The 21863-nt window shown below is 43.4% G+C and overlaps 2 protein-coding genes across 4 annotated transcripts in view; both read right to left on the minus strand.

The window, feature by feature from the left end:
* Positions 1–7427: 7427 nt before the first annotated feature.
* Positions 7428–14202, minus strand: DDO (D-aspartate oxidase). 3 transcript variants are annotated; one of them, XM_052685824.1, is made up of 6 exons: positions 14098–14182; positions 13349–13481; positions 11707–11912; positions 11455–11563; positions 10517–10693; positions 7428–9182 (listed from the first exon to the last, which is right to left on the minus strand). In XM_052685824.1, the coding sequence occupies exons 3-6, from the start codon at positions 11879–11881 to the stop codon at positions 8615–8617; spliced, it is 1029 nt and encodes a 342-aa protein (XP_052541784.1). In that variant the 5' UTR covers positions 11882–11912; positions 13349–13481; positions 14098–14182; the 3' UTR covers positions 7428–8614. The 3 variants fall into 3 exon arrangements, with proteins under 3 accessions (XP_052541784.1, XP_052541777.1, XP_052541792.1); XM_052685817.1 differs by lacking the exon at positions 13349–13481 and having other exon boundaries at positions 14098–14202; XM_052685832.1 differs by lacking the exons at positions 11707–11912; positions 13349–13481 and having other exon boundaries at positions 14098–14197.
* Positions 14203–17515: 3313 nt separating this feature from the next.
* The window catches only part of SLC22A16 (solute carrier family 22 member 16), a 35444-nt gene continuing 31096 nt past the window's right edge, over positions 17516–21863 (minus strand). The window contains exon 8 of the mRNA XM_052685702.1: positions 17516–20851. Within this exon, the coding sequence (XP_052541662.1) occupies positions 20639–20851 (213 nt within the window). The 3' untranslated portion in view covers positions 17516–20638. The remainder of the gene's footprint in view (positions 20852–21863) is intronic.

Below are 21863 nucleotides of genomic sequence, written 5' to 3' on the forward strand. Positions count from 1 at the left end.
ATTCATGCACAAGGGGACAGACCTTTGCAGGAGCTCTACTTAGAGCTCTGTACTCTAAATCCTACTTACAGCTCAGTGAAAGCATTCTGTGCCAGGGTCACAGGCAGAAGCACTTTCTCCTCTCTCACAACAAAGAGCCAAACAACATGGCTTGAATTTCAAACATGATGAAAGGGATATTTGATAACTAATGGTTCAAAAAGGGGATTTGAGATCAAGGCTTACCTCTGAGCAATGCTCTGGGGCATCCCTTCCCGCAGGTATGAGTACCTGTGTGTGTGCCCATGTTCATGCTGAAGACAACCAGGAGGATCTTCAGAGAGATCTCCTGCAGCTCTGCTGTCCCCAGCCCTTACATTTGTTTACTCAAGTCTCTGCCTTGTGCTATCCATAATGAGGCCATTGCCTCCAGCAATCAGTATTTCACTCCCAGAAAAGAACAACAGGGATTTTACCTTCTGCCCGTTACTAAATTGTGTAATCATTCTGAGTGAGCAAAACTGCTTTGCAACAGCAGCAAAGTCTGACAGTCTCATCAAACAGATGCAGTCTACATACTGAAAGCATGTATTCCTGTTTTCTTTTCAAAAGACGTTTCGGTTTAGAGGAATCAATTAGGGATATCTCATATGCAGTTCACATGCTATTGCAGAAATATTTCTGTGATACTAGCTTGTTGTCTGCATTCCCCCTGTATCTATACTGCAATGCCAGTCAGATGTCCGGCTTTGCTTAAAAATTACTCCAAATTCCTATTACGAACTCTTCGGTATGCTGTAAGGATTACAGTGGTGATGCACTGGGTGCTGCTTTCTCTCTCCTTTTATTTGTTCATTTATTTATTTTGATACAATCAATTTTACAGGTATTTTTGCACTTCTGAGCTTGAGGATGAATATCTCTCATTTTAAAAATGGAATTTGTAAAAGGGATTAATCCATAATGGTCAGAATTCTGCAACATATCAGAGCTAGAGTAAAAATAATGGATTCAAGAGGTTATATAAGCCTTTTTACAACATGCTTTTAATGGGCTTACACTATGTGCAAGTGCCAGAATATTTATACCAGGTGACAGTATACAGTATACACTGGTGAGAATGCTGGACATCGCAGCCTGATGGTGAAGAGACTCCCATCTGCACACCCAGGGAAGAGCTCTCCAAGAAAGAAGGCTTGCAGGGTGCAATCCTGGGGCTGCTCAGCAGCAGAGAGCCAGGCAGCAGTTCCACAAACAAATTAAGAGCCGTGACTGATGCGCTGTGTGTTTTTTCTGTTTTGGCGATGTTGTTTGATACACTGGCGTGTGTCACTACCATCTATACCTCATTAAAGGCAATAGGATAAAATAGAAGCTGGAAGAGGCTGGTAGCATCTCTGATGGATATGTTTGGTAAAAAGCAGTGAGGTTCTACAGAGAGAAGGCTTGCAAAAATGTCCAGGCCAGTTTAAAAATACACATCCACCTTTCATAAAGGTCTCACCCACCCAGGAATGTGTTGCATGTATCCAGGACACTAAATTCCATATCACTGCCTTTATGCATAACAAAAAGCTTGCTCTTCTGAAATATAACCATGTGGTCAGCCAGACCTCCCCTGCTGTCTGCATTTTAAATGGCTTATCAGAATCCTAGTGATGAGGAGATAAAAGTCCTGGCCAGCATGCTGCCAGCACAGCTAGGACCAAGAGGGGAAGATAAAAGCTTGCACTGTTCCTGCAGGCTGGAAAAGCAGGCAGCTTGCCCTCAGTGCTATGTGGAGCAGCTATGTGTGCAGGGATATCGCTGCTGGTTTGAAGAGAAATAACCTCCTTAGCCGATGGTTAGGTGTTACTGCAGGGGATGTACTTTTGGCAGGTGTTTGCCCACAGCACATTTATCCTTGTCATGGACATAGAAAGCAGAGGTCAGCCAGTTGCTTTGAAGGGATGCTGGGAAGGATGAGGTGAGTTTGTGAAGATTTCGTACCTCTGCAGAGTGACCCAGCTGGCACTGCACAGCGAGAAACATTTAACAGGGCTCCTACCTGCCCCACAAGACAGAGGAGAACCTGCCACCCCAAGCCACATTGGGCTCATGGGAAGAAACTTCCTGGCTGCAGCCCAGGGCATCGCAGCAAGCAGGGAGCAAACCCAGCACAGAAACCTGCAGTACAGCAACTAGAAAGGCAAATTTTCCTACAGCATGACAGTATGGCTGAGGTGGGATCGAACCTCTGAATCCACAGATTTGACTCTGCCTGAACAGGGACCCCTCCAGCAGGGTGCCCGGCTCTCATCCAGGCAGCTTCCGAAGATCCCTCAGAAGGAGACCCCACAGCCTCTGGGGTTGGCAGAGGCTGTTCCTGTGCTCTGTCATCTGCACAGCACAGCAGCGCTGCCTGGTGCTCAGAGAGAGCCTCCTGTGTTTTGCTTTTTGCCTGTAGCCTCCTATGAAATCAAGGACTTCTTGCTCAGTCCTTGTGCTGGACTGCTCAGCCTTATATCACTAAGACAAACAGCAGTAAGATTGCTCTCAGAAAGCCAGACAAGAACATTTTAGTGCATAATTATGTATGAGTTGCAAGGGAACTAAAAAAGAGGGAAAACATCTGTTCGCATAGAGTTTATTGCCATTCACTTAAGAGGCCCATTAAATGCCAGAAAAAAAAGGTATTTATCCTTCTGTTTGAGGCAATTACCCCACTGCAAATCTCAATAGCAGTTTTCTCTGTGATTATTGCTGGAATTCTGCTGTTGTGCAGGCCCACTCACAAGACAGCCAAGAGACATAACGGGCCTTGGGGGGATTCTCAAAAACAGTCATCACTGTATCTCCCCAGCAGCTCACCTCTGTGAAGACGCGTTGCTCCTGGGAGCATGGGGCCTCCAGCACGTTCCCAAATCTTGGCTCATTGCAGCACTGATGAGAAAGAGGAGGCGGAGTGATTGAGAGCTCTCCCCTGTGCTGCAAAGTATCCCAGCTTTCTGTCTCTTCCCAGCCCTCAGATGCTTAAGCCCCTTTCCTTCAAAAGTCAGAGGAGCTTTTTCATTCACATCACACCTCAAAGTGGGATTTTTCTTTTTCTTATTCAGATTATTTATTTCAGAGATACAGCTCTTTCTCTTGTGCATGAGAAACCCAAACTTGCATGCCCAAGGGAGACTAGTTGTCCTCCCACTGCTCCACTCATCAGGCTGCAGGCCACACAGGGAGGAGAGGCCCTGTCCCCTTGGAGTCCTGTCCTGCACTGCATGGTGAGGAAAGCAGGGGCTCCTTCCTCAGCTCCATCCTCCCCTGAGGGCAAGCCTTTTTTCCCCTGCCATTTGCTTTATCCAAATTGTCAGCTGGGGCAAAGACAGTGATTAACCCAGGAGTTCTGCCACAGCAGATAACCATTGTTGTCCAGAACATGGCTGTGGCTGAGCTGGCAATAAGGAGGTCTTTGTAGGACAAGGACAAGAGGACAGCATGCGATGCACGACATAGTTTATGTGAAGCACATTTTCAGAAAGTTTCTTCCCACTTTCTTTTCACCTCAACCATTCCCTCTTCATATGGCTGAACTTTAACTAACCCTCACTTTTCTTTCTTCAAAAAAACCCCATCGACTTTGGCTTCTCTACTGAGAAAAATGGGCATTTGAGGGGGAAATTCTCAGAAGCAAAAGAGACTGTTTCTGATCAGCCATAAAACAATGACAGTTACCTGTACCTAAGCACCCAAATGTCATGTGTGAGATAAAATGCCTGCTGAGAGCTGGCCAAGCTGCAGCCTCACAGGGATGGAGCCAGGGGCTGTTTTGCCCCCACCACATAAGGAACCAAGGATAGCTGGCTGCTCAAATCAGTGGTTTCCCTGCAGTCTTTTCTGGGTTAAAAATCTCTGGGAGGTCCTGTTATAGCATTGGCTTGGTTTAGAATTATAATCTGTTATTTTTATTAACAACAGCTTCTGGTGTGCTGCTGCCTTCAGATTTCTGAATTATGTTACCCATTTTTTTAAGCTCTCCTGTAAAATACAGAACATGATTATTATGCTCTGCAGCACATAAGTTCCCCAGGCCATCGGTACCTTACAGATATGTGGATCTTCACAGGCACCCACACTCCCACTATCTGAGTTCAGCATCACTTCATTCAGGCATTGCGAAGCTAGTGCTTTTGTTTCACCAACTGCTCGATCCAACATCACCCTCTGGTGGAAAACAGGGAATAGAGCAGGATGGAATAAAATCATTGCGCAGCATACGCTATTTACAATGGCTGTGAAAACAACATAAATCTCGGTCTGGGCCATGGTTTTCCTTTTAATTACTACAGTTAGTCCAAATAAAATTGAATGTATCACATCGAAGTTTTTTTCCAGCTGTGTTCGACTTAAGAAGAATTATAATGAATGATGAACACTAATTTTCCTGTATTTTTCAGAAATCTGGCAAATTTGTTTTAAATGTAGGCAAAAGCCTTTATCAATACACTATGTCTTTATGGCTTTGTTTTTGCAAAGAAAACCAACAAAACTCCCTCTTGCAGAAAGCTATTGTTTTGTGTTCAATTTCTGAAATCCATCACACAGCCCATCTGCTGTCTGCCTTCATAAGGATTGATAAAAAATGTCTCAAAACATAATTATTCCTTCCCTATGCCATAATTGCATCTTTGAAGTTCATCATGAGCATGACAGATTGGTTGCCATCTGCCAGAAGTGCTATTCAATGTCAATTAGAAAGTGTGGGTGGGAAGGCAATACTCAAGTATGGTCCATTTAGCTTACATGTGGACAATCGAGTGCTTGGGAGCAGCACAAGGATGGCTCCCAGAGCCAGGCTGAAACCTAATTATCACTCCCAGGAGTTTCAGATAGATGAGGGAAGGATCCTTCCCTAGGAGGGCAGGATGTTATGAGGCAAAGGTAGAAGATGTTGCGCCACACACTGAGTAAGCCCTGAGGCTGATGTGAGTAAGAAAAGAAGTTCATGCTTTCCTACAGGTGACAGCTAAGTGACATTCTTTCATGGCTCTTCATCACCATGGAAAGTCAAGGAGACTTAATGATTTTCCAGTATCAATCCATTCCCATGTGTGAGTGTTTCCTTGACATGGCATTTCCAGATGAATATGATAGAATGGATTCAACAGCGCAGACAGATTTAGAATCAAATGGAGTTTTGCAAATCACTGGGGTGGCAGCTCACCTTCAGCTAAAGCTGAAGGGTTCACACTGGCCCCATTTTTGCTTCTGCTTCTGGCAAGGACCTTGGCTGAGGAGCAGATGCTCAAGTGTGACTGATGTGATACCACCAGACACTGACCCCAAGGACTGAACAAGCAAGGAAGAACTCATTCGAATGAACTTCAGATGGTCAGCCCTGTATGTGGCAAGACTTTAGCAGTCTTAGCAGTCATAGAAGTCTTCTATGAAAGAACAAGACAAAAAGGATTTCAAACTACAGACTGGGGGAAAGCGAGTGGACAGAGAGGAGCAGGGGTTGATGGCACCTTGTAGGTGCCATTTTAACATCTTTATAATCACAATTAAGCAGGAAATAGCAAGGTACAACCCAAGCAAATAAAGCCCCTTTTAAAAGGGCATAGAAATTGAAGCAATCAGGCTGGATGCATGTGCGTTTCTGTTTGTCTCAAGTCTAAAAATAAGATGTGAGACTAAAATGCTTGGTTTTTATATGAATATTGACCCAACAGAAACATCAGAGGCTTTCCAGAAGAAATACAACTACTGACTCGTAATACCCTGATAAAAATTAAGTGGGAAACAACCAAAATAAATCCTGTTTAAATGAGGAAATGGAAAAGAACATGAACTCTGTAGCATTAAAAACAGAAACAGACTGGGAGACTAACAAATATTTTGAAGAAATAATTTGCTAATGGACCAAAAGCTTTCTCTCATTCATCAGTGGCAGGGGCTCTGCCAGAGGGGCTGCTGGTCACCAGGTATGCAGCCAGCAGGCGGTCAGAGTATCAAAGGAGTCTGCAGGAAAAGAAGCCCTAAGAGAACAGCTAAATAGATTACTGTATCTGCACTCAGCACACAAAAGCTTAGTGAAATTCCCACCGCAGAACCATTTATTAAGGGGATAATGCAGAGAATCTGCCTTAGATTGAAGAGCCATTAGATGAGGTTTTAGAATAAACAGATGAAACAGATAGTAACAAATTCATGAGAAGCAGATGTTGCTCGCTCGGAGGGAACACTAATGTCAGATTGCTGCGCTGTTAAGGGATGGTGCATAACCTTTTACTTAAAACAGCCAAAGAAAAGACAATGGCATGTGACACTGCTTGCCTTTGAGTGCTGTGAGAGACTTGGAGAAATGCAGTAAGTCTGATACTCATAGCAAGTAAGTGGTAAAAACCATAGGAATAGAATAGTTCTGAAGCCTGTGTGGACTAAGGGAAGAGTCAGCAGAGCTTTGCTGTGAGGAGCAACAAAGCGTCATCATCACCTAACAACTTAAGACAGAGCAATGAGGCTGCAGACAAGAACATTCCTAGTCAGTAAATCCATTCTTGTTCTGGGAAGTCTTCATAAACTGTCACCAAGAGCTTGCTAGAGGCTGATCTAACATGGGCTAGGAGGGAATATCCTCTTGTGAGTTAGCTCCTGGCCACAGGACAGAGAGGTGATGAAAGCATTTCTCAGCCATTTTCACACAGGGGGGAAGTCACCAATAGCATCCTACAGGAAAAGGAGGGCCAGTGCTAGTCCACATACTGTTAAGTGGTGGACTGACTCAGGCTGCTGATGGGACCATCTCATCCAAGGTAGTAAAGTGCAAGGAGCTGCAAAACAACCTCACAAGACAAGCAGTGCAATGGCATGTGAACTGAGTGAAAGAATTCCCTTTACAAAACCCATGTCATCACATGACGTTGGCAATTACAGAAGTGCAGAATGTGGTGCTATATATTCATGCTATGAGTATTATTAGTTTTTGTAGCTCAAACTTAAGCTAAACTTTAAGATTAAAATCAAGGAAAACATAACCCATTCTCATGGGTTTAAGCCATGTATCTCTTTGTTCTGTGTTATTTGAGGACAAAGCTGTGCTTTGACAAGCCTAATGCCAACACTGCTGCCAAAAGCAGCAGCTCTGCCCTTTCAAAAGACAAATTATTGGGGGGGGGGAGAGGGGGGGGAGCATAAAATTGGCAGCCGGAGCTGGGAAGAAGGCAAAATGGCTGAAGGCAGGGCTGGCTGAGGTTGATCCCAAGCACTAACTGACCTGCAGTTTTATTTAAATTAGTTCCTTTTCGACAGCTGTCCCTTGTGAAGGGTAACTGTCCTCATTCTCTGTGCCAGTAGCAGGAGTTGGCAAATGCTTCTGAACCTGGTGGTTATACAAGGGCCCCTCTTGGCTCTGCAAGCCTCTTTGAATGAGAGAAAAACTCCTGTTTATGAAAGAAAACACCACATAGATGACATTTGCTCTGCTATTAGAATTTTATTTATCAAATTTAATCATGTTATTTCTTGAAGGATTTTGATTTGGTTTGTAATCTTGAGGACAAAGAACGAGTCAAAAGTGGATGCTAACAGTTAAATAAGCCATTTCCAGTCTAATGAGCAGTTTAATCACTAACAGTCAGACATTCATCTTGTACTTTGACAGCAAGCTCAAATTTCTCTTTGCAGTGTTTATCTAGACTTACATGGCTTGTTTCTCACTCACACAACTGCAGTTGGTGCTAAGATCTTTGTTGGTTTGTCGCTGGTTTATTTTCATCAACTTTACAAGAAAAGCTGCAAGTGCTGAAGAGAAGTAGAAATTTTTGTGCTCCCAAGCCCACCCTGATAAATTCTCTTTCATATCATACAGGCAGACTGGCCATTTCAATACTGCTATTTGGGAAAAATCAGCTTATTTCTGAGAGCAAAACAAGAGAGACTCAGAATAGAAGATACTTGCAATAAAGCATGAAAGGTGAGGTATAAATCTGGCCCATACCTGGCAACTTCCTCTCGCAGAAATTTTGTATCAAGTCACACAAGGTGTAATATGTAACCTACTCCTGAAATCATACTTATTTGTTCCCTGTGCATGACAGGGTCCCTGTCCCTGCCACTGCTTTCTGCAAGAGTTGACCCAAAGCACTGTCATGCAGCACTCAGCAGGAGTTTACTATTATTGTAACTCATAAAGGCAATTGTAAAATTCGTTAGCAAGGTGGCAAAGTAAGGACAGTACTAGAGTAGATCTAATACAACAGCAGAGAATTAGTTTTTACTGAATCTAGTACATCAAATATGCTTTAGATGTAGATGAATAAATGATTAATTTACATTATTTGTATTATAATGAAGCAGTGATTTTTGCTATGTGAAGGATATTTATGTATCTTGTACCCTCCCAAGCACAAAGCTAGAAGAAATCACCAGGGCAGAAATGATACCAGACGGAGGAGATGGAGAGTTGGGCTAATGCTGGGATGGACCCACTGCACTTTTCCAAGGTGGCCACTGGAAGCCAGGTGAGATACCACCAAGTGCCTGCAAAGGCACGAGTTGTTTTAGTTTCCTTCTCTCCATTTATTAATGAAATAAAAGTCCAAAGGTTCTAAAAGAAGATGCTGCATTAGCCTGTTGTAAAAGGAAAAGGAGGTTCAGGGATTCAAAGCTTGGCCCTGGATGAGGAACCCTGCAGAGCAGCAATGCATTCTCCCACCAGGTGAGTGGCCTCCTCAGCTGTGCCTCTGTGCACTGAAAAGCCACCTGACCCATGCCCATAGTTGTGGACCACCAGCAGCTTGGCTCCTCCCTGGCTCAGAACCTCTCTCTGCAGTCTCACAGATGATCTGGATGGCCTCAGGCCCACCTTCACCCTGATATCCCGAGCTCGTTGCAGCGAAGGCTCAAGGGAGCAACATCTGTCAAAGATGTCTTTGGTAGTGCCAGGGTCAGGGGAGAGACGCCAGCTCTCCTTTTCCCTGGTTCCCCCGAGAGTTACACTGTCTATCCCTGGGTAGATGTAAGTTAAGCCATCCCCATCCCGGATGAAGTTTTTCAGCCAAGGAGCGTGAACCTTGAGCACTTGGCCCCTGATGGGGAACAGCTGCTGGTCCCCCACAAGCTGGCGGGCTCCGATGCCTGCACAGTTGACAACAATGTCATACTCGCTGTGCAGCTCCCATAGATCTGTGACTTTTCTGGTGTGTATCTGGACACCGCTTGCTTTCAACCTGTAAAAAAAACAAACTAACAAATAAACAAACAGAATTGGAGCAGAAAAGAACCCGCTTAGACCCGCATGTAATTATTAGGCACTTTATGAGATTGTCTTTAACATACAGATCAAAAATAAAATGGGGCAGCAAAAGGGACAAAAATAAAGAAAACACCATGGGGCTTCTGTTTGTGATCTGAATGATTTGGCTTGATCAAAGCTATTTTTGAACTTGATTGGGCTGGAAAAGGTACAGTGGAATGGTCCGGAATATGACCGTAGGTAGACAGAGCCTCGTGATCTCAGAAATTCACATCTATAGGACTCCCAAGCTTTAACAACTCAGGCAAGCTGAAAACATCAGCTTTATCACCAACCACTTATGCTAGTGCCATCATTATTGCACTTTCAATATTCCACATCCATTTCCAAATCAACCCCTGACACAAGGGGGTTTGGGTATAAGGGGGATGCTGTGGGATCTGAGGAAGTCTTGTGCAGCTGCCCTGGTTCAGCAAAGTGCTAGGAAAACTCCTAACAATCATAGAATCATAGAATTGCTCAGGTTTGAAAAGACCTTGAAGATCATCAAGTCCAACTGCAGCCTAACCATACTACCCTAACCTAAGCTTTGTCACTGGGATGCTGCCATTGCGTCTTAAAAACATACCAATAAAAAGCTGCTGAAATTCCTGAATTAGAGGAAATAAGCAGGGATAATATTCTGACCAGCAAGATGAGTGCAAAATCAATCTTCCCTGTAGCTTGCAAAGAGAACAGTCTATAAACACTGTTCACATCACCAGAGTTTTGAGAATTAGTTACATGTTTAGTATGTCCTTGTTTCTCATCACTGAGGAGAAAGAAAAAAACCTAATCATCTCATTAGACTACATTCTTTGATGTGGCATAGTATGGTTTAACAACTTGCTTGCACTTCAGCAGCAATTTCCAACTTGGTTTGCAATGGTACCTGACAGAGTGTATGCACAGAGCGGGCAGCACAGCGCTCCCGCAGCTCTGCAGCCTCCCAGGATGGCTGCTGGAACGTGAAGCATTCTCTCCCATGTTGCAGTGAGATGAAAGGCATCCAAGCCATCAGCTCAGCTGGCAATTTGTACCACAGCATGGGTACATGTCTCTTCACTTAACCTGAAATCAGACTGCAGCCTATCACTTTCTCTCAAGAGGAGACATTCATTTGCTCAGTTTAAGAGTACTTACATGGGCTAAATGTACACACCAGCTTGCTGCGTTTTCCTTTCTCCAATTTTATCCATGCATAATGAATCCCTGCCAGCCTCACCCCCTGGGCTTTTTTTCTGCAAACCCATCCTGCCCCAAACCAACCTTTTCTCCAGCCACAGCAGGTAGGGGGGGCAGTCACACTTCAGTGTTGTAAAGGCCTGGCCGTGGCTGTGCTGTGGGAACTTCTGCAGTTCTGCTGCGGACATCGGTCGGAACCCCAGGACAATGTCAGACCAGAAAGGCACCTCAGCTTCAGAAGGGTTTTTAAAGATCTGCCAGCTGGAAGAGCACAAGCAAAATAAGCTGCAAAAGGTAGCTGCTAGTGCTATGCTCCATTGCTGCAATCATAGCACAAACCCAAGGATTCAGTGTTCTGTTCTCATTGAACTATACAACTCTGCAAAGGGCAATCACTTCTGCCTGCTACCACAGCCCATACCCTAGCGCACTCAAGCAGAAGGCCTGAGTGTTATACCCTGGGGAAAATCAACTGGAGAGAGGCTCAGGGTCCACATTAAAACTTGTCAAATGCCAAGATCTGAAGAAAATAGTATGATCACAAAAGGCTGCAGCTGGGATTGTAGAGGGACTGGAGAGAAGATCACATGTTTTTGTGTACCCATGAAGCCCAGCTCCAGCGCTCCCAACAGCCAGATTTCGGTGTACACCACAGGCAGCATGAAGCAGTCCCACACACACCCACTGCACTCCCATGCTGACTTCCACAAGCCGGAGCATCCTGCAGTCCCACCTCCAGAGATCACCTCTGCTGCAAGCAGCTGGTTGATGACAGCACGGAGAATATCCATTATAAAAAATAGTTTGGGGCAGGCCAGTATCACATGGTTTCCCTGTGCATACTCATGCATGAACTTTGCTTGAAAATATATCCTACTGAAACAGCTGCAGTACAGTTTCTTGGGAATATGATCTTGAGAGCTACTATGAGAGGCATGCACCTGAGCTTCAGAAAGAAAAGCCTCTGCCTGCTGCAGCACAAAGTAGCTGCGTGCCAAAGGCTGCCCTGCCATTGCTCTTACCCAGAGACCAGGTGAATGCCAGCCTCTGACGCCTCATCTGAGTTGCTGATAGCAAAAAGGTAGGTGAAAGTCTCTTTGAACCATTGCTTCTGCACGTGGATTGGTGTGCCTGTATGCAAATACAACCAAACACACAGAAGAGTAAAAACTCAAAGAGTGAAAGTAGATAAGGCAGCACCGAGGAGACAGGACATGCGGGAGTGAAGGAAAAGATACTTTTCTCAAAATGCTGGCACACCAGCTCACACGCACCTGGGTAAGTGTGAGGGATGAGCATGCCAGCTGCCACGTCGCTCGTTGTGTTGGGGCTGAACTGCTCTGAAAGGAGAGTGATGGAGCAGCAGTTGGGGTTCACCTCAGCAATACGTAACGCTGTGGACAGTCCGATGAGCCCCGCGCCCACCACTGCCACCCTGGGAGCTGCCATCTGTGGGTTGGGGACTGTTGGAGATAGGCACCTGTGGGCATTTGAGATGGTGTATAGGTAACGTGTCCCAGCTGCAGTGTGCACAGCATCTTCAGCTCTTAAACACCTGCGCAGGACACAACATAACCCCTGGCAGCTAAATAAAGACTTGCCACTGCACAAAGGTGAGGATAAGCATCACCACCCCTCAGCATGACAACACACATTTGAGAAATGTCCCAACTCAGACAGTCCCTGCCCCATCCACAGCAAAGAGCAAGAGAGAGGTCGGTGCATAGGGCAGTTGTGTAGCAATATGGGGTAAGTCTTTCTCAGTGGCACCCAGGGAGTGAAGCACCCATCAATCTTCCTGTGGGGTCAGGAGTACAGAAGTGCCCCTTGGAGTTCCAGGAAAACTGGCCTCTAGCCACCAAAGAGGAACAGTGTTGTTTGGACGTCAGCATCCGCAAACTCGCTAAAGCCAGGGAATAAATGGGCCCAGAGCAGACTGGGCAAAGGCAGAGGTGATAAATCCTTCAGATTTATCTTTAATTAATGCATTACATTATTATTAAGCTTTTATTAAATACCAGAGTTGAGGTGCACCTACATTCCTTTGGGGATCCCTGCCAAAAGCTGAAGGTGCGCCATGGGGAAAAGTTTATTTTGCCTACAGCTTTCATGCCTTCCTGAAGTACTGCCAATACTGACTCTTGGAGGGGGTGTTGGTTGAGACAGGCCTTTGGTCTTGCTTGCTACAGTTTTACTTTTGTTCTCCTCATGAGTCCAAGGGGACTCACTCATCCTTGACTTCAGAATTCAGCTTCACCTATGGTTCTCTGAGAATCTTTTCAGGAAAACAGTACCTGCAGTTGTAAGGGTAATGCTGATTTCCCTTCCATCTTTCCATGGCCTTTGACATATTTGATGAAAGTTTGGATGAGACAAGCTGTGTGAGTTTACATATACTTACAAGGTCCTTACCAACAACACTTCATAGCTTCTCACTTTCCCTGCAGAACTACATGAAGTTTGATGTCATAGAATCATAGAATCATTAAGGCTGGAAAAGACCACTAAAATCATCTAGACCAACCATCAACTTATCATGCTCACTAAGCCATGTCCCTGCTGTGTGGTAAGAGGGAGGGGGGACCAGCACTGCTGCTTATCGTTGCATTCTTTCTGCACCACGGCCCAGGGTTTTTGCAACCTCTCCTCCTGTTCTGGGATGATGCTTAACTCTTTTCCTGTCAATTATTACATCTCCTTTCACAAGGCAACCGCAAAAGTGCCCACACAGCAAGGAAAGAGGACAAAGGAGTGAAGAAGAACCCTGAACCAGCACTGCCAACCCATTTCGCTGTCACCATAAACCCAGTCTGAAGAAATTCTGCTCTGAACACAAGCCACACCCCTCGGCCCTTCCAGCGCCTTAAGGCGTTGGGGCCCTAAGGACTAAGATGGGGATTGAATTTCCCGACTGACCTCTCTGCGGCTGGGGAAGAAAGGGGAACTGCAGCTCAGTGGCAGCTTGGGTTTCACTGCAAACCTCCCCGGTTCAGATGGGATTTTCACAGGCGAGATGGTTTGATGTCAGCTGATCCCAGCACTGCAAAAGCTGTCAGAAGTGTGAGCAGGAAGGGGCTGTGGGTGCTGCTGGAGCCCACAGGAGCCCAAACACAATGGACAGTTGTCACGCTGTGTTCCAGCACTGACTGCTGCAAGATAGGAGCACATCAGACCTTAATGTGCTAATGTGTCAAAAAATAACTGAGTGCAAAGCACAGGCTAAAGGCCACCCTGCTCCCAGCAGCAAGCACAGCCTGGGCTCTGCAAAGCTGCTGATGCAATGAGCAGAAGGATTACTCACACTCCTGCCTGCACGCACCTGAGAGGGCTCACAAGGACAGGCTATTTTTACCCAGCATGGCCAGCCAGCTGACACAGTGCCCCCGCCACCCTCCTGCTCCTCTGTGGTCAGAACAAATGGCCAGGCCGGAGCAAAGTTGTCTGTTTTGTCACCCTGCAGTGCAGGCAGGTTCTTTCTGACCCATCTCCTGCCATACCCAAGTGCAGTCCCACCTCTGTGAGCTCCTGAGGCCTGCAGTGCTGCCCTGTGGCCCTACTGCTGCCTGAGCAGGCAGCTGCCTCCCTCCCCTGCCCGCTGAGCACCATCGCAGCTGACAAAAACAAAACCGAAACAGAAGTAAACAAGAGTGGGGAGAGCAAAATACCTGGAGAAGAGAGGCCGGGTGGCCCCTGAGAGCTGCCCCAGCCCCACTGCTGCTGCAGGCTGCGTGTGTCCGACCCGACCCACCCAGCACTGGCTCTGAGCCCGGGCACAGCTGAGCCCTACTCTCCGGCTGCCAGGACTTGGCTTGCTGCACGGAGAGGAGGCTCCCAGGCTCCTCCATCCCACTTTACCTCTCTTACTAGCAATTAGCTGCACACTGGGTGTTTCTAAAGTTGCACTGGGCTCACTGCAAGATTCCAGCAGGCAGTCAGAGTGGTGGTAACACACATGGCACATCAGTCAGCATGGTCAGTAAGAACAAGCCAGCCAGCCAAGCCTGCGAGCATTTATGCTGTCATCAGGAAAATGCAGCTTAGCCAGAAGCACACCTGCCTGCAGGATCTCCAGGGTCCTGACAACATTGTAAAGCAGGGTGTCTTACTGCAGGGTGCATGGTGTTGCCGTGGCATTTCGGATGACTACTGACAGCCTGAACTCAGAGGCTCAGCAGCACAGCTCCCCTCCATCCTCCTGGAGCAGCACTTGCCATGAAGCCTTTTCCCCACAGCTGCCTCAGCACCGAGCAGGAAGCCCCCAAGGGGTCTAGGAGCACAGCAGCAGGGCAAACATAGCACAGCACCTGCCTCACCTTCCTCAGAGCTGCTCTGAAACCGTGCAAGTAAAGACATGATTTCATACACACACATAATCACTGACCTTTTTAGATCCACTTTTTCCTTCAGTGACGGAAAAAACAAGGAAAAATTTTGCCAAAATGATAGTACAGCTTGATTTTCTCTGAAAGTTTTGAGAAGAACAGAGAATTGTATAAGACAGGGAAGAAATCTCTTAATATCAGAGAGGTACTGGCAATACTGATTTCCGTATCAAAAAGCTTTGTGAAAGTACTAACATTTTTTTTGCTACATTCATGACCGCCGCAGTGAAAACTGCTTTTCTTTCTCATCAGTGGCAATGAAACCATGGAGAGGTTTGTAAGAACTGCCCTGTCGTGCTCTTTTTTTCCATCCAGTGCAAGTCATCTTTCTCCCCAAGTGAAACATTAGAAGGCAACATGAATAGCTAGAGGCCCATGATCCAGGATCATGGCTGGGTCCTTTCTTCCCCACAACAAGCACCCAAGTGGTATCCAAGCCTGTGTCAGACAGGCATGCAGGAGGAGAGGAGTTAATCTGTCACTAGATGGGGAAGCAATTCGCCATTACTTCTGATTGTTCATAAACCTAGGCTAATCGTTTCTTTGAAAGAGCTGTTTTTGTGTCCAAATCTCTTTGCAATCATATTAATATGTCAGACATCTTAAGAAAACAATATTTTCCCATTTGAGATATCAGCTTTTTAGGCTTGATTTTTCTCAGCTTCATTGAACTCAGTGCTCTTGAAATCAGTATCAGAGGTGATTCAGATTTCTTACTATTAGTAAAAAAAATAGTATTTTAACAGGCTCTTGTTGAGTTCTCTGTTTTTCATCATCTCCTGCATAACATTTCTCTTAACAAAGCTACTCACTCCAGTTACCTTCAGGGAAGAATCTAAACTACCTACCAAGGACATATAAAGCCATTAAAAACAAGAATGATGAAGCCAAGTGTCGGGTGTAACTTGATCAGAATAAACAAGATTAACAAAGTATGCGTGGCACAACTTGCACTAATTCAAAAGTTAAGAGAAGTGGAAAATAAGTAGGTTCCTGAGAAGGACTAAAGGACAAATAAAAAAGAATAGGGCTATAGATAGCTGCAATTCTCATTTTCCTTATGCCATTTGTGAACTTCAATTCCTGCAAGAAGTTACACTTCGTTTTCACATCCACAAAACGCCAAGTGGATATGAGTTGCATTGTTCTGTCACCCCTGTAGTCACCTACTCTCTTTTTGATCAATTCCTACCCATTTTTTTATACCCATAGTTATTTTTGTCACTACTAAATTTGTCCTAGGGACTGCTGCTCCAGCCAGCTTATACAAATATTGAGAGAAAAGAATCATATTCTTCCTGCAACTGAAATGCATAAACAAGTAACCACATAATGAGTTGTTATACAAATATCAGTTTACATCTGCATGTGAAAACAGGAAACAGATATCACGTGTGTTTTACTGCAGGAGGGATCTGCAGGAAATGCCAGAGCAGCAGCCCAGCTCCTGCAAGAAGCATGCACCAAAAAGAGCTGCTGAGCATTAGGAGTTCATTACATTACATAAAAGTGTAGACATTAAATAACGTGATTAGCTTTATTCTTGTATTTATCATCTGCAGTTACATGCATGTTAAAAAATTGTTGTTCACATATATTGTATTAAAGCCACATATTCTGGGCAAATAAACTCTTTCCCAAGAACACGTACTTTCCCCACGTTTCCAAAATGCACCTGGCTCACAATCACATACAAAATGGTTAGGTTGTGAATACACTTTTCTTCATGAGAGATGAAAACAGTGCAGATATGACTTGACTGAAGTCACTGAGTTGCTGGGTTGTTTTTCTCTTTTGATTGCATAAACTTGTTCTTTTGTCTTTACTCACCATTTTAAATCTTGGAGTTTAATTTGTTCCCTGCAATTCTGTTGTGGGATTCAGGCAGGCATCTTTCAGATACACAGACAAGTGTACAAGATGGATCCACACCCTCCTTTTAGCAGTCACAAATGCCATTCTGGCATCATGCCCCCACAGTTCAAATGACCTTGCATTTTGTGAGCTCTTGTGTAAGGCACACACAAAGAACTTGCATGTTGCTGAGCCCCATGCTATGGAGGCTTCCTACGTGACTGCACGTAAGGAGCTGGTAAAAATAAACTGTGAAAGACACAGGAGAATGCCAGCAAGCCCTCCACCCCCTTTTCACCCAGAGCAGAGGCGTCACACCATCTTATATTTCCACAGAGCTGTCATACAGAACTTCTCTGCTGGAATCCTGAAGGCAGGATTCTCTCCCTCACTCACTCAGGGCACAGCCCAGAGCATTTGATACAGAATGTATATTGCTTGCACAGCTTTTTTGTCTACTGTGTTTTCTAAGTGGCAGAAACTTCCATAAACTGAAGTGAGCTATAAAAGTAAAAATGCATCTCTTCACAAACTTTTGAAAATACAGATTAAAAATATCAAACACATTTATTTTCTTTAGTTGTTATCATTGAACTAATGAAAATTCCTTCACTCACCCCAGAAAGGATGTCCCTTACAAACTGTGTGACTGTTCAGTAAAATACTATATCAATTTTAGGACAGAACAAATTATCGTTGTGAAACAATGACCAGCAGCAATTATAAGAATTCTAATCCAAAACTCAAAAAACCATCACATATTTCAAGAGCCATTGCTCAGCACGATAAATTTGCTCTAAGATGGATATGACAAATATAAACTTAAAAGAACTGAAGGACTCAGATAAAAACTATGAAAAGGAATTGTTTTTATTAGCAATGAGAGGAAAACATGCCCCAAAGGAACTTAGAAGCTCTTTTTCTTAAACTCAGTCCTCTCTTTCAAGAGGATTTAGATAATCTATGAATATTGAAGAGAAAGAAAACAACTCATCCCATCTATGCTACATTTATAACATATAACTAGTGTTAAACATATTTTCCTCCACATGGAAATAGAAACAAGCAGAAATTCTACTGACAGAAATTCAGAAATGCTATTTCCCTTTTTTACAATAATGTTCTTCTTCAGCTGAAAGGACAGGAAGCCCCAGAGCATCCTCAGAGCTACTCATGCATAAAACCCCCAAAGCTATACCTGTTGATCAATTCACATTTCATTTCCAGCAGGAAAAAAAAAAGTATAATTGGTTCAGGGAAATTCAAATCTCATTTGAATTAAAGACCAAGTACAAACTGACATCAGAGACAGGAAGCACTAGCTTTAAGTGTTAAAAGCCATCAGGCTGCATTGTGTTTCAGAGTACAGATTAAAACTGTAGCCCACAAGGATTGCTCACTATCAGTGTGCATTTAAGTCCTTCCTTTTTTCTTATTTTCCCTACCTTACATACACCAATTACAGATTACCTGGTCCTGAATCCCTCAAGTCAATGGAAAACATAAAATGCATTGACTATTTAAAGCAGAGTAATGTCCAAGTCAGTTATTCTGCAGATAAGAAAGCAGAAAAATTAATTTAAAATTGTTCTTTATTACCTTGTTAAAACATACTGTACTGTCCCATGCAATGAAAGCAGATAAGATAGGACTACATATGAAAAAGAGAGTATCGTGTGAAAGAACCCCAAAATAACACAATTATTTAGAGCTTTGTGAAGGGGACAGTGGCTGCAAAGTCAGACTGAGTCAGTTTAACTGCCCGTTAGAACGACTGCCCTTTTCTCCCTTAGTATGGTTAAGTACTTGTTTAAGGTGGGGCACTCGGGGTTTGGCAACAGATCCTGAAGATAATGGCAGTTGTTCTGCTCTGGAAACTGGGAGAGGGGGATCTGAAAGCAGTGGAAGAATACTGGGTCTGTTCCTGAGCAAAACAGAAAGCCACAGCATATGAGTAATCCTATCTTTAGTCATCACAGTATGTATTCAAGTGCTCCTCTGAATGATGATGGGATTACTCACATGGGTAAGGTTAAAAGCACATACTTTTGCTGAGCAAATTATATCTTGATAGAAGCCATAGTAATCCACGCAGTTCTCTTCAGAGGTTTTCTCTGCAAATACTGGGACACCCACATAACTGAAGGGAGAACAAAGACCTCTTTAATTATCGCACAGAAACACCCTAAATGTAAATTCGCTGATTTTTGCTTGCCTTCAAAGCACATTAGTTGTCACATTAGACATGACTGGATCCTATATCCAGAACCAAAGCACTCTAGGACAGTAGGACAGTGCAGTGAAGAAGAAATAATATTTTATAGGGGGATATAAACAATTACTCTAGTTTCAGAATTCACTGAAACTAATAAGGTCATGCAGATACAATAGAAAAAATGACAAATAAACTATACAGCACACAGTATATTTATCTACAATAATTTAGATGTCTGATTTTGGGGTACGTGTCAAAGAAGTAAACATGGAGAGACTTGCTTTCATGAGATTGTGAAAGGTAGCCTGTGAGTAGGTGCCTCAGGTGAGAAGAACTGTGATTTCACACCAGGGACAGCAAAGCTCACACAAACCAGGCAAGGGATGTTCAGAAGCTTCCCACACCATCTGCTCAAACAAGGATACAGACTCACAGGCAAGGAAGAAACCTCTGGGACTAGAGGTAAACAGCAAAAAGAGAGCTGGGGCAGAAAGCCATAAAAGAGCAGCTAGAATTATGTTTTCCTATCTATATGTTTTCTATGGTCCACAGTCATAAGGCACAGTCACTGCACCAGTAAATGAGTGTTGATGCTCACACAAGATCTAAAAGACACTGACAGACACTGACTAAAAAAAAACAGAACAAGTAATAACTCGTTGTCCTCTTGATATCATTTTCTAAGTTATACTTTTGTAACTGGTTTTTTGTACTGTAAGGAAAAAATGGAGCTGCAGAGTCCACATGAGTCTATGGAGTCTAATACAAATGTGTTTAGATTCCATGCCTACTAATCTTTCTTTAATAACTAAGACCACCACTGCAGAGTCTGAATAAGGCTCATATACCACTTGTTCTACTCTGAGGACTAAGAAGGGCTCAGCCTCTTAAGTGTGGAAGTATGGAAGTGTTTGGCACACAAGCATTGGTGTTGCTCTGAAGCATTAGACAAATTTGAGACTTAATCTGACCTGAACAAAGTGAGAAAGGGTGCACGGAAATAATAGTCTGGAATGAGAAGTATTTTAAAAGGCCTCAGGCAGTTTTCTCTAAAAAAGAACTTATTAAGATAGCAAGTAGATCCAGTGAACAATTTTTTCTAAGCTACTAATAAAAATACATTTACCATTCAACAGAGTGAATAATATACGAACTATTTGCACATTTTGCAAAATTAATATTATTTTTTCAGTCAGAAGCTATTCCACAGAATACTTTTGTTAGAAAAGATAACTTTTCTGGAAGCAGTTTTGAAAAGAAAAAAAAAACAGTTTAAGTTTGAAATTATTAGTATGACCTGATGAGGTTAAGGCTTCTCTCTTGAATTATAACTGTGAGTTTGACTTCACTATGTATTGAATTCTCGAGTCTGTAACTGATGACTGCAAAAAGACAAGACACATTGTGGTGGGTTTACAAGTCTAACCACAGAAAATCCAAAGTAAGAATTGGCACTTTTTTTACATATATGTAATCAGATATGTTACAGAACTAAAATAATCACTCCAACTGGTCACAGCAAGTCAGACAGGTTTTCTAAAGGCAAAATAAGTTTGAGAAGGGATCTAGAAATCTCATCAAATTTTCTGCAGTACCTCAGTCAAGTGGAAAAGGTTTCGTACTCTTGCTCTGTCAAAAAGGCAAGATGTGATACAAATTTAAAGGGACAGATATTACAGAACAGTCTTCTCTTGAATAAAATAACCTATAAATTATATAATTGTTAAAACTGAGAACAGCCATTTTGATCTTGTTTTATTTCTCAGTGCTGACTGTTTCTTGACCAAACATCTCTATCTTTTCTAATGCTGCACCACTGTCTGCTGGAGGAGTCTTTCCTGAGCAGTTTTCCTTCTTTCTTCCCATTTCTGTAGCTTCCTCCAAAGTATTAGTCAAAGGTTTTCCAAGTGTCTCTGGAAGCATTAATGTTAATATTCCACTCAGAAGAGCCATGATTCCAACAAGCAACTAGAAGAAATAAAAAGCAGCTGTAAGGGTAGAAATGTTTTTCAAGGTATGCAAATCTTTGGTCTTGCTTGAGAGTACACTTGAAATAAAATTCAAGGAACTGCGGTGTAAAGCAAATATCATAAGTCTGAAATGCTGTCTGTACAAAAGATCTCCTTTTTTATTGTGTAAATGAAATCTTATGTGGCAGAATTAATGAATAGCAAGTTTAGAATTAATGAAGAACAAATGCAGTGTTTGTTTTTGTTTTTTTGGTTTGTTTTTTTTTTTTTTTTTTTCCATAAGGAATCAATACAGTGCAAGGAGGAATAATTATGTTTGAGAAAAGAGAATATATATATCTTCATTTGGTATTTCTACTACCATGCATGTATTTAAAAATAGATTATAGGATTGCATTCATTTATTTTACATGCGTGTTCACAGAGCTGGAACTTCCCCACCACCTATAACCTCAATCCACGCTCTATCTCCTGAACCTCTCCCCCTGTACCCGCATCCTTGCTCATCCTATGTACAGCCAGACCAGAATTTCTAGGTACAGACTGTTGGCCTGGAGCTGCAGAAATGTGCATCTGGGGTCAGGAGAGCACTTAACTTGTGGTCAGCAGAAACTATAACTCTCAACAGGAATACTTTGCTGAACTTTCATTATAGATCCAGTAGGGGTGCAGGTATTTACTGACATGTGCACCACGGTCACATCTTGGATTTGTCTGTGGCATACATGCTACCATAACAGCATGCTTCGGTGTCAAGGAGCAAGCACCAGGACCATGCAGGATAGATGCAGATGCACACGCTCCACAAGCATCTCTTTTTCCCTTTATTTCTTTATTTGTTCAGTGAGAACAGTTTCTACTTTCCTCCTTTGAAGTACAGTACAGGCATTAAAACCTTGACATTCTTCCAATGTTAGGTTATAAATAATCCAAATCTCTCTTGATTTAAATGCTTCTGCACAGTACATCATGCCTGGCCTCAGTGTTTTTCCATTTCATGACTGTGTTCT

The sequence above is a fragment of the Tympanuchus pallidicinctus genome, unplaced genomic scaffold (genome assembly GCF_026119805.1).
Source record: "Tympanuchus pallidicinctus isolate F22 unplaced genomic scaffold, pur_lepc_1.0 scaffold1, whole genome shotgun sequence".
NCBI classification, from domain to species: domain Eukaryota; kingdom Metazoa; phylum Chordata; class Aves; order Galliformes; family Phasianidae; genus Tympanuchus; species Tympanuchus pallidicinctus.

What these genes read in the sequence shown, in the direction of transcription:
- DDO (XM_052685817.1), bottom strand. Translation starts at nt 11,881, where the DNA reads ATGGCAGCTCCCAGGGTGGCAGTGGTGGGCGCGGGGCTCATCGGACTG. An exon ending in CATCCCTCACACTTACCCAG is followed by an intron (nt 11,564 to 11,706) that starts GTGCGTGTGAGC and finishes ATTTGCATACAG; the next exon opens with GCACACCAATCCACGTGCAG. An exon ending in CTGCTGTGGCTGGAGAAAAG is followed by an intron (nt 9,183 to 10,516) that starts GTTGGTTTGGGG and finishes TTTTTTTTACAG; the next exon opens with GTTGAAAGCAAGCGGTGTCC.